The sequence below is a fragment of the Plectropomus leopardus genome, chromosome 24 (genome assembly GCF_008729295.1).
Source record: "Plectropomus leopardus isolate mb chromosome 24, YSFRI_Pleo_2.0, whole genome shotgun sequence".
Taxonomy (NCBI): domain Eukaryota; kingdom Metazoa; phylum Chordata; class Actinopteri; order Perciformes; family Serranidae; genus Plectropomus; species Plectropomus leopardus.
In genome coordinates this window covers 13,775,720-13,786,623 of record NC_056486.1, presented here as the reverse complement: position 1 = coordinate 13,786,623, position 10,904 = coordinate 13,775,720, and the positions used below count along the sequence as shown (strand labels likewise).

Sequence of the window (10,904 nt, the reverse complement as noted above, 5' to 3'; positions counted from 1 at the left end):
CCCTGATAAAACAAAGCAAAGGCACTTAGCATGTGTTCTCCTAGTTAAGATTCCCTCTCAGCAGTAATACAATGTTTCTGAGTGTCTGCTGGAAAACAAGTGGAAGGTCAAGAACACGAACAATAGATGTTGATTCCAATTATGTGTAAAGCATTGAACAAGATGCGCTAATGATGGCGTTGTCGGGAGAAAAAAGGTGTTTATGTGCTACTCTCCCAAAGCCTGTGGAACAGTTTATTAGGCAAAGGCTTTATTTCCATAAAGGCTGATAAGACTTCAAATGATTCACTGAAAAACAGTCCTGGCATCAGCACAGCAAAGCGGCGTGTGTATTTATCTCTCCCGACGCTGGGAGACAATCAAGACAAAGATGATAGCACATTTTGAAATGCAGCACAGAGGCATAATGAGATTGCAGCTACTTCAGGAACAAAACCAGACAAAATGCTTTTTTTTCATAAATGGCTCCTTGTTTTATTCACTCACACCAAAAAAAAAAAAAAAGGCCATCGTTTTCAATTAATGAAGCAGGGAATTGAGTCCGAGGTCCTGCGGGATATGGATTAACCATGATGGCTTGAGGGCCCAATCTCACACTGAGCCTGCGCTGAGGTCTGCATGGAGGAATTTCTCATTCAAGGCCTCCACCAGCCCCCCCGCCGCCTCCTACCTCCAACTCAACCATCCATTCCTCTTCCTAAGGTGAGTTGCTTCAGCGCGGACCGCTATTAGTGGTGGGGGGAGATAAAACTGTAAGTGTTGCTCCCAATTAGTGCATCAGTGACCGCTCTGTGCCTCCTCCACGGCGAGGCCTGCGAGGAGGCGGGGGGGTGGGGGGGGGGGGCACAGAGTGAAAGATTGGAGGAGGGATGACAGGAAAGGAGAGAATGGCGGGAAGACGATGGCTTTGGAGAGGAATAAAAAGAAAGGGAGCGGGTTATAGAGGTAGCCAGATAAAGAGAGGACAAGAGATGAAAGGCGGCGAGAGGAGTGAGTGGTGTACAGAGGGAGGAGGAGGGAGAGAAAAGTGACTAAAAAATGGCTTAAGCATTCATTTTGAGTGGCGAGACAGGTCCTATTAACATTTAACAGCGTTTGCGCAACTTGGTGTGGAGGTTAGGATGCAAATGAGGAGGAATTAAAACTGGCCAGAGGTTTGTCATTGATGGATTGCAGTCTGGCGGTACTCACCACTTCCTAGTGTCCATCACAGGCGATTACTGTATAATTAAACCTTATTTCTGGACTCTCCGACGCATAATTACTTGTGTGGGAATGTAACCATCATCTAAAAGCTCCAGCAAAATGCTTTAGCATTTAGTCTGGCAGGCTGCAGTCATTTCACAGAGCAGTGACAGATAGAGCCATCTGATGATCGGCAAAAGAACAGTCACTTTTAATAAGAGGTGGGAAAAAAATATTAGGCGACAGTGTGCTGATTATAGGAAAATTAGGCTTTTAAGTGGTAAAGTCCTTTGTGTTATTTGCATAATTTATTCCGGCTTTACCCCCCTGTTCAACCACCTCTGGTTTTTTTTGCGAGCTGTGGGCAATTTCCTCTCATATTTGAATGGATTGCACATTTAAGACTACTTAAGGAAAATGATCACTTAGCATATTTTAATTGTCGTGCAAAGAGTGAGCAGAGGTGTAAGGCAAAGCTTACGGAGCGAGGACCCTTTAAAGTGAAGAGGACACGGCGGTGTTGTGGTAGATAACCTCGGGGTGCGCACGCAGGCGTTGACTCATGCAGACCTCATCGCACGCACAGTCCTGTGGACTGTTGGAAGCATGTGGACCTTTAAATTACAAATAAAACTAAAAAGACGGTACATGAAAGTCTGATTTGAATTAAAACTTGCCTTAGATTATTTTTTTTTGTTTTCTTGGCACTGTTTAAATGATATTAACAAAGATGCAGCAGGGCAGTGGCGAACCGAGCATGTTACTTAAGACCCAGTCTAAACCTGGTTTTAATGGTAAACAATGTGCCAGAGTGCAAAAAAGAGCACTTATTCATCAAAACAATCAAACAAAAAATTCCCCGGGAAGCATCCCCTGGCCCCCCCTACTGAGGCCCAGGCTAAGCCCCCAGTGTCCTCAAATCCGAGAAACGCCCCTGTTCACATCAAATTCAGGGGAATATTATTAGTGATTTGTATAATGTATGATAGTGAATGTGAAAATAAAAAGGTCATCCAGGGTACAAGATTTTTTGAAAAAAAAAAGACAAAGAATATGAAATTTGCCTATACCATATTCTGTTTTTTTTTGTCATATTATTGTTTGTTTGAGAAGTTGTTTATTTGAGTAGCTTTCTCATAAGCTCTTGTTCTTGTTTTTAAATACATAAATCTAAATTATAGTAAAATTTTGACGTGGGGTGGAGGAGGGCAGGGGAAGTTTGCCCAGGGCCCTAAATCTGCTAGGTTCACCACTGTGCCACTGCAGCTTTGTGAATTATGTTATTTACAGAGCAGCAACATGATCAAATCTCTCCTCGCTGGTTGTCTCAAACTCCACGTGGAAAATATCAGCTTCAAGTGTGACAGACAATAAAAAAAAGCTTGTGCCATAGATTATTTCTGATCATGGCTATAGCATGTTTCAAAGAGGGAAAATAAAGAAAACAGCAGCCCCGGGTGCACTCTAACCTCTTGTGAAGCGTTTGAGTTTTCACAGATAATTATAGAGGCTATACAGCAGCTTCCCACACCTCACCGCCAGCTATATAATGATACCTTGGAAATGCAGTGGGCTAATGCACATCATTTTCATTAAGAGTACTCACGTAATCCAAATTCTTTGTGATGGAGGAAGATAATTAATGCTTTAATGTTTTGGTCTTGCCACTCTTACCACAGCAAGAGAAATGAATTGTTACATTTTAATGAGAGGAGCGACAGCGCCGGCTTCCCGCGCAACACGGATGATTTTATAATTGCACACAAGGGTGACTAACTCAAGGCTCATTAAGACGATTTTTCAGCTGGGCTATTTTTTGGCAGGACACTACATATATTTTTTTCCATTCTACTGATAAATAAATTCTGTAATTAATCTTTTTTTTTTTTTTTTTAAATTCATCCCTCAGAGTCTTAATGTGACCGCTGACTTAAAAAAAAACAGACGTGTACAAGATATAATCTCCCAAGAAAATGTCTTTAATGAATCGTTTGTTGCTGCTTGTACCTAAGATTACATGAAAATACATTGACTGCAAGTATGGCAACATATTCACACATATAAACAAGTGGTGCATTTGTATTGTATGTATAGGTATGTACAACGGAAACACGTTACACTCTGGTTTAAAGTTGTGCAAGTGTGTTATATATACTAACAATTTATAAAATTCAACACACTAAATTAAAAAAAGAAGAGTGTGCCCACGTATATACACATTCACACGCGCACAACCACAGTAGTTCACAAAAGATTAAAGCAAATGTATTGGATTATACATTTCCGGGTCGCCTTTAGGTCGACCCCAGCTGTTCCTCCCTCACAAATCGCTTGTGAGTGTGTTTTTGACGTCAGTGTTTTTCAGGTGTGTGTGTGTGTGTTTAGCTCCGATCTGACACACAGTGACAGACACACACACACACACACACACACACACACACACTAGGCTATGCTGCAGCCTGCGGTTGCACCATCAGCTAAATGTTTTAAGTACAGTCATGTGAGGTAGACTGCGCAAAACTTCATGGTGTTATTCTCTTTGCTTTTTTTTTTTTTTTTTTTTTTTTTTTTAATTTTTCAATGCATTTTTTCCACAAATGTGTGAAATAAATCAAATACCACGCGTGTTTTGTAGCCATGAGGTAGAAATGCTTTAAAGAAGAACTCTAGCGTCCGTTTTAAAAGAAAAAAGGGTCTCAAAGTAAAAAGCTAGATTTTTAAAACACCATGTAGAAAAAGGTCGAGACACAAAAGAAGGACCACAAAACACGTAACAAACAAGCGTAGCATTGACCGGCGTGTTTCAAGTCGTTTGTTCGTCGGCTGTGGAGAACGGGGAGGGGGGGGGCGCCTGTGCTGTTGTTGTGTGCTCTGAAGTGCATTAGTACGTTTTTCTGTCTAAAGGGACTCTCTCCAGAGGATTTGCTGACAGAAGGAATTCTGGTACAGATTGTTTTGAGGGTGGTTTTCTGACGGACCACTCTGCTTTCCCCTTGTGCTGCCGCCACACTGCCTGGCTGTCTTTCCTTTCCGTCAATTTTGCTGACGCTCAGCAGAACTTTTTTTTTTTCCCCCCACATCAGGTGCTGCACTGATGGTGCCGAGACCAGAGATAGCAACGCGGAGCAGAGGCCTGAACACACACTGATATTAGAAAAGAAAAGAAAAGAAAAGCAGGATGTGAAAACTGATCTTCATAGAAACGAAATCTCCTTCAGGATAAATACCAGGCGGACGAAGCAAATTTCAACAAAAAAACAATATTACACAAAAAATGCTTTAGTGCACGTACATGAAAGTATCTTAAGTACTCCCGTGTCACGGAGGCTTCATACACGGAGATGAGGAGGAGACAAAAATACATTCTGATGCGACACAATGGGCAACAGATAACCTTCAGCGATGAAGGACTTCAAGACTCGTGCCACGATTCCTCACTCATGTTACAAAGCTTTTCCAAGTGTGTATCCAAATGCATTAAGATGCCATCTGTGCGAATGTAGTGAAAAATAAATAAAACCGAGAAAAAAAAATGTTTGAATTGGATTCTGGGGTGTTCATTTTGGATATTTCATTATAATCTTGATTAATAGTGTTCTTGCTCACCATATATCTATATATCTATATATATACATATATATATATATATATATGTATATATATACGCTGATTGGACGACAACATGACCACTACAATAATAACACTATTTGCATTACAGAGACGTCAATCAATCAGAATTGCTGTTCTGACCTCCAGCAAAAACGCTAATTCACGCTCGTCTTTCCACACGTGTAAAAATCACAGCTACGCACTGTTTGAATGACCTCGTCTAATTGAGATTACACAAGCGGCGTCCCATTCTACAGCTAATCCAGTTCAGATACAGCTAACCAGTGTGAGTGACGAGGCAACCTCGCAAAATCCATATTTCCATATCCGGGCTATGACACCTATCAAATCCAACTTCAAATCTAGAAAGACACGAGGAGTGAGCTCCCGTAATCCCAGCGTACTGTTGTGAAAACAGATTTTCCTCAAACGCAACAGATGAGCTGCTTACTGGTTTCCAGTACAGCATTTCTGGCTGAAACCAGCTGGAGTAAACTGGATCCAATGACGTGAAGTCAAACATTTCATTCACATAAAGAGACAGAGTAAATAGTCTTTGATTCAGCCGTGATTTAAAAGAATAGTTTGACATTTTGGGTAATATGCTTATTTGTTTTCATGCTGAGAGTTGATGAGAAGGTCGATATCGCTTTTAAGTTTGTCCTTTTGCTGAAAAGCTACAGCCAGCAGCCTATTAGCTTGGCCACAACTGCAAATTGTTGTTTAACATGTTGCCAAGGCAACAGGATGCTGACTGTAGTCTGTTAGCTTCTGTATCTGAGTGTATATCTTAGCTTCAGCTTACCGGCACGTAAAAACGTTTTACGTGCTGCTATGCTAATGGGCTGCTGGCTTTATGGCATTAGCACAGTGGAACGTAGAACCACAAATATTTTACGGACTGTGAAACTAACTGCCTGCATGTGCTGCCGGCATATAAAACAGCCATCTGTTCAGCCATTTTCAGCTGTTTGTATGCCCACTATACACCAGGGCTGGGCCATTTCCATTACAAACTTGGCTTTCCAAATTGCGGCGACCGGAGCAGAGAGCGTGGAGAGAAACGCAGCAGAGAGATGAGAGGCTGTTTGTCAGTGAATAAATGCTAAGCTAAGTTAGCCTCCCTGGCCCCCTTAAGGTGGACTGTTAAGGTAGTCCAGCTGTAGGTGACAATCTCAGCCACTCCTAAACACATAATAAAACAATGTCTGAGTCTCTGCTGAGTTCAGGAAACAATCACTGATCCCAACTCAAAATATTTAGCTGTTATTAATAACGTAATTGTTATATATTGTTAAATTGCTGTAGTTGGGTTTGTTTTTTATTTATTATGTAAATGTGAACGAACTACAATCGTGCAAGATGTGGTTGTGTTAAATAGAAACGCCGGGGTTAATGCTAAACAGGTGCATATTGTCCTCAACGCCTACGAGTAATCCTGTTAAATAATTTTGATTTCAATATCAATAAAACAATCAGGATTATTATTGTTGCCATAATCGAGCGGCCCTACTCTCCACTAGCTTTATCTTCTTATTTACCTCTAAGTAAAAGAGGGAATTAGTGTAGGCCTATTTCCCAAAATGTCCAACAATTCCTTCTATTTTTTGAGTTTTTTTAGCAGTAAGCTTATCCATGTCAGAGAATACATCCCCCTCAAACTTAACATGAGCTGAAATTTTGCGCAGAAGTTAGCTGACAAACAGATGGAGCCTCCATGCAGCCTAGCCTAGATCGTATACTATAAACAAAATTGATTATGGTTTTAATAAATATACAATTCCCATCACCCCAGCACCTACCAGACTCTTAAAACCCCCAAATCACACAACTGGGCAGCAACTGTGTACATTTTTAATTTTTTTTTTTTTTTTAAAGCGATGGAAATAAGCTTTAGGATTGGTCAAGTAGAAGCAGGTAACTAAAGCACCTGCTGTGAGGAGAAAAAAAAGAAAAAGAAATCATGTTTTTACTCTCACTCTTGATTATGTTCCTTCGTTTCAGAACACATCTAGTACATTCATTGTCACCTCTTTGCTATTGATCCTAGCCAGCTGAGGTACACCTAACGCTGCCTCGCTAAACATAAACCTCCTCGGATTCTGCTCTCGGATCTTAGTGCTTTTCGTCAAGATATCTTGAGGTACTGTACAATTCACAAACGCTTTCCTGAGTTTTGTTTGTTACGTTTGTTTGTTTTGCAGACACGGGATCAGAAGAGATGAGTGCGTGTCAGGGCCCAGACTACTGCCGCCCCAACGGATTACTGCTCTTAGCAAGACAATAAAGACGGATTGACCACCACCGATGGCAACTGTCAATCTGTGTTTTTCAGACTCACCGCTGAAGTTTTAAAGCTCTTAATAATCATCAGCTCATGCCATGAATGTAGATTGTGAGGCAAATGAACAAAGAAAGGAAATCAGAAAGCACCACTTCAGGCACTTGGATAGCCAACTAAATCTCAAGAACAAGAACAGAACGATATATACACAGACACTGGGGCGTCTCTTCTGAAGCCAACTTGCTTGCAATGTGTAAACAATGCCTGGCTTTCTGGAGTGTCAAGCATCCAAATGAAAACTCTCGCTCATTAACTGCAAAACTGCCAGTTGTCTCATCAAACCAGGTCTCTGGGTGCGTTCAAACCCTGCTTGTGAGAACTCGGTGGGCTCGTGTTGGCCTTCTGTGTGCCTTTCCCTCCAGCACAATGCGTCTGCCCTGAGGGGAGGAATTGTGGATGCCTCTTTTTCTCAAGGGCGGAATCTATCTTTTCACTGGCTGCAGCCGAACATTTTGTTCCACTCAGTGTACGTGTCAATCTCTTTCTGTGATATACTGGCTTGGAATTTACAAAAGACACTCTCAAAGTCCTGGTAGGTGAGGGGCCTGACCTGTCCCCTGGGCATCATACCCGACATGTCCATGCCCTGCGCAGAGACGTGTAACAGACCTACGAGGGCCTCCTGGCAGAGTCTGGCCAGGTCCAGTCCGGAGAAACCCTCGGTGCGCTGGACCAGCAGCGCCAGCTCCTCCTCGCTCAAGCAGTATTTGTGCTGAGATTGAGACAGGAGCTGGCTCACGATCTGGTGTCGGGCTGCGCCGTCCGGCAGGGGCACCAGGACCCTCCGCGCAAAGTACCTGCGCAGCCCTTCATCCATGTCCTGGGGTCTGCTTGTGGAGCAAACCACCAACACTTGGTTGCCTCCGTCCTCGCCCGAGCCCATGAGAAGCGAGTCCAACTGGGCGAGGAGCTCCCCCTTCAGCCGGTTGATGGGACTCTCTTCACTGAGGTGGGCTGACAGCAGCATGTCCACCTCGCTAATGAACAGTACTGACGGCTGTCGGCAGCGCGCCACCAAGAAGGACGCTCGGATTATTTTTTCACCCTCCGCCAGCCACTTGGTGGCCAACGTGGAGCCGTTGAGCTGGAGAAATGGCGCTCCCAGCTGGCTGGCCAGGCAGCGGCCAAGCAACGTCCTGCCGCTGCCCCTGGGGCCAAACAGCAACACGCAACGTGGGGCCGGTCCTAAACTGCTGAACATGTCCGGGCGCAGAATGGGCCAGAGCACCTCCTCCTTCAGGGTCGCCTTAGCCAGTTCTAGTCCTGCGATGTCACTCCAATCCACTGGGGGCCCCTGCTGAACGATTTCAGAGGTAACCATGTCGAGGAGGTGAGGGTCACTGGTTTTTAGCTGCTCTTCAGCAGGCCGGGAGGAGGAAGTGGATGAGGAGGAGGTAGGCCCTGGTGCTGAGTGGGACAGGTGGAGACGATGTTCATCAGCACCTTGCTCACTGAGGGACGGGGAGGTGAAGCTGGCGAGGGAATCTGCTGAGCGGGAGCCCCCTAGCGTGGAGGTGACATAGGCGGGCGGAGTCAGCGGTCCACCTGTAGCCTGGCTGCTATACTTCCTCTGCTGCTGCTCCGCGGACATAGCGGACTGCTTCTGAGGATTAAAAGGTAAAGACGACTTTTCAGCACTTCTGTCAAATCCTCCACCACCACTGGCGCTGTTGGAGCCTCCGTTCGCACTGCTGCTGTCTGCTATCCTGTACATGGGGCTCTCAGCCGAGCTCCGAGCCTGGCCGTAGCCGAAGTTGCCATAAGCGGAGTCTATCTCTCCTTGGCCTGTCATGTAGAAGGCTTTCCTCTTGAGCGAGTTGGAGGAGCTACTGTTGAGAGGAGTAGGGGCGATGGGGGTCAGGTTGTGGCTCTGGTATGGGTATCCAGGTAAAGAAGAAGATGGGGGAAGAGGTGTAGGTGCAGCGATGCCTGAGGGGAGGTATGAGGATGGAGGGGGCGCTCCCCCTGGGCTGTATCCGGGCCCGACTGAGCTCTGAGCTGGGTAGCCTGCTGGGGGGTAATTATAACTAGACAAGTTGGGGGCGCCTCCGTTGTAAGCTGGGACTTTAGTGGCAGCGTAGAGCGGAGGAGGGGGCGGCTGCAGGAGCCCGGAGCTGTGCAGCGGGGAGGGGAGAGCTGGGGCGGGGGCAGACTGGGAGCTGTAACTACTGTGCAGGTAGGAGCTGCTGTACGGAGGGCCGTATTCCTGAGAGGGCATGGAGGAGGAGTGCAGGGCGGTGGCAGTGTGGCTCCCACAGCTGCTGCTCGAGTAGCTGGGCTCGCTCAGGGTGCTGGAGGCCAGGCCAGGGGAGCTGCACATGCCAGACACCACCTCCGAGGCCGCTGCCACCCCTCCCTTTCTGACGGAAACCCCCTCTGGGATGCAGCTCATGGGATAGACGCCATCTTGCCACGGCTCTGATTCACCTTTCCGCCCATTCATGACTCCAGGAGCCTCCGAATAGGAGCCCGGCATCTCCAAAATGCCGGAATACTTCTCGGCATACTTCTTGAGCAGGTTGGAGGCTGTGAGGGCGGAGATGTCGTCATTGGCCCAGGCATACTGGTAGGTGGCTGAGCGCTGCAGGTGGCCAGGCACCGCCCTGTAGGCCTCAGCCTTGTGAGCTGGCGAGCGCGTGGTGGAGGATATGTCGAAATGCTGTTCGGCCCACTGGCTGTGCTCGGGGGTCCACTGCATCTTTAAGCCTGGGAGAAAGGGAGACACAGACACCGGCACGTGAACATGTTGACATGTTGAAATCATTTTATCAATAATTAAGATGCCAACACCTTCAAATTGGCAATTAAAAAGGTGACATTCAACTGGAGGCTTGTTTGCTGTGTTGCTCTTTATTTTTATTTATTTTTCTTCTGATACACATCAAGAGAGGGTTTTGTGTCCACACATGGATTGTTAAAGACAGAGTTCAGATTTTTTAAGTGGGGTTATATTGGGCACTTATCATTAGACAGTATATTACAAACTGGAGATGTTAGTCTGCTCGCTCCCAGTTTGGAGAAACAAGCTGGAGTCCAACATGAATACGAAGAAATGTACTGCTGTATATGGGGGCCAGAGATAACATGTATTTTAGCCACCTAAAAAAAGTCCCAACCAAAAGAAATCAATATCAGGTCAAGAGTAAAATAACACTGAAGAAGTATTTTCAGTGTTTCACCTTAATATCAGATTATGATTTCCAACTGGAAGATGAGGTCATTATATTGCTTTCCTCAAAGCCAGACTCCATTGAGAAAAACAGAGATTTAGAGACTTTGGCATTTAAGGGTTAATTCAGACTTATGTGTCCCATCATAACACAAACTAAACATCTGATTGAAGTGGCAGTAGGCCAACAGCTACCATGTTCAGTGAGCTAAAATGACAGTTTCTGTCACTGGAGGCTGGTGGCTTTGAAGAGAGAAGAAATGAGGGACTGAAGCTGTTAACCCTTGTAAACCTGGATATACATCAGTTCTGTTTTGCTGCTTTCAGATGCCTTTCACAAGCTTTTCGACCCTTTGAAAAGGGCAATTTGACAAGAAATATCCTAAAAATATAAAGAAATTAGTATGAGTTGACAAGAAAAATTTTGTTTTTCTAAAAAAAGGATTGTTAAATTATCCCAAAATTTGGGAACAATGTCAAAAAACTAGTTTTTTGGTTTTTTTTTTAGGTATTTTATAAAACAATTTGCTCGGGTTTCAAAGGTTTAATAGGTTCCTTGTCATAACGGGCTGTCTGACTGAAAGGTAAAGCGGTTAT

The 10,904-nt window shown here is 44.9% G+C and overlaps 1 protein-coding gene across 1 annotated transcript in view; it reads right to left on the bottom strand.

The window, feature by feature from the left end:
- Positions 1-5,318: 5,318 nt before the first annotated feature.
- The window catches only part of LOC121963030 (fidgetin-like), a 43,110-nt gene continuing 37,524 nt past the window's right edge, over positions 5,319-10,904 (bottom strand). Inside the window, exon 4 of the mRNA XM_042513394.1 lies at positions 5,319-9,844. Within this exon, the coding sequence (XP_042369328.1) occupies positions 7,569-9,844 (2,276 nt within the window). The 3' untranslated portion in view covers positions 5,319-7,568. The remainder of the gene's footprint in view (positions 9,845-10,904) is intronic.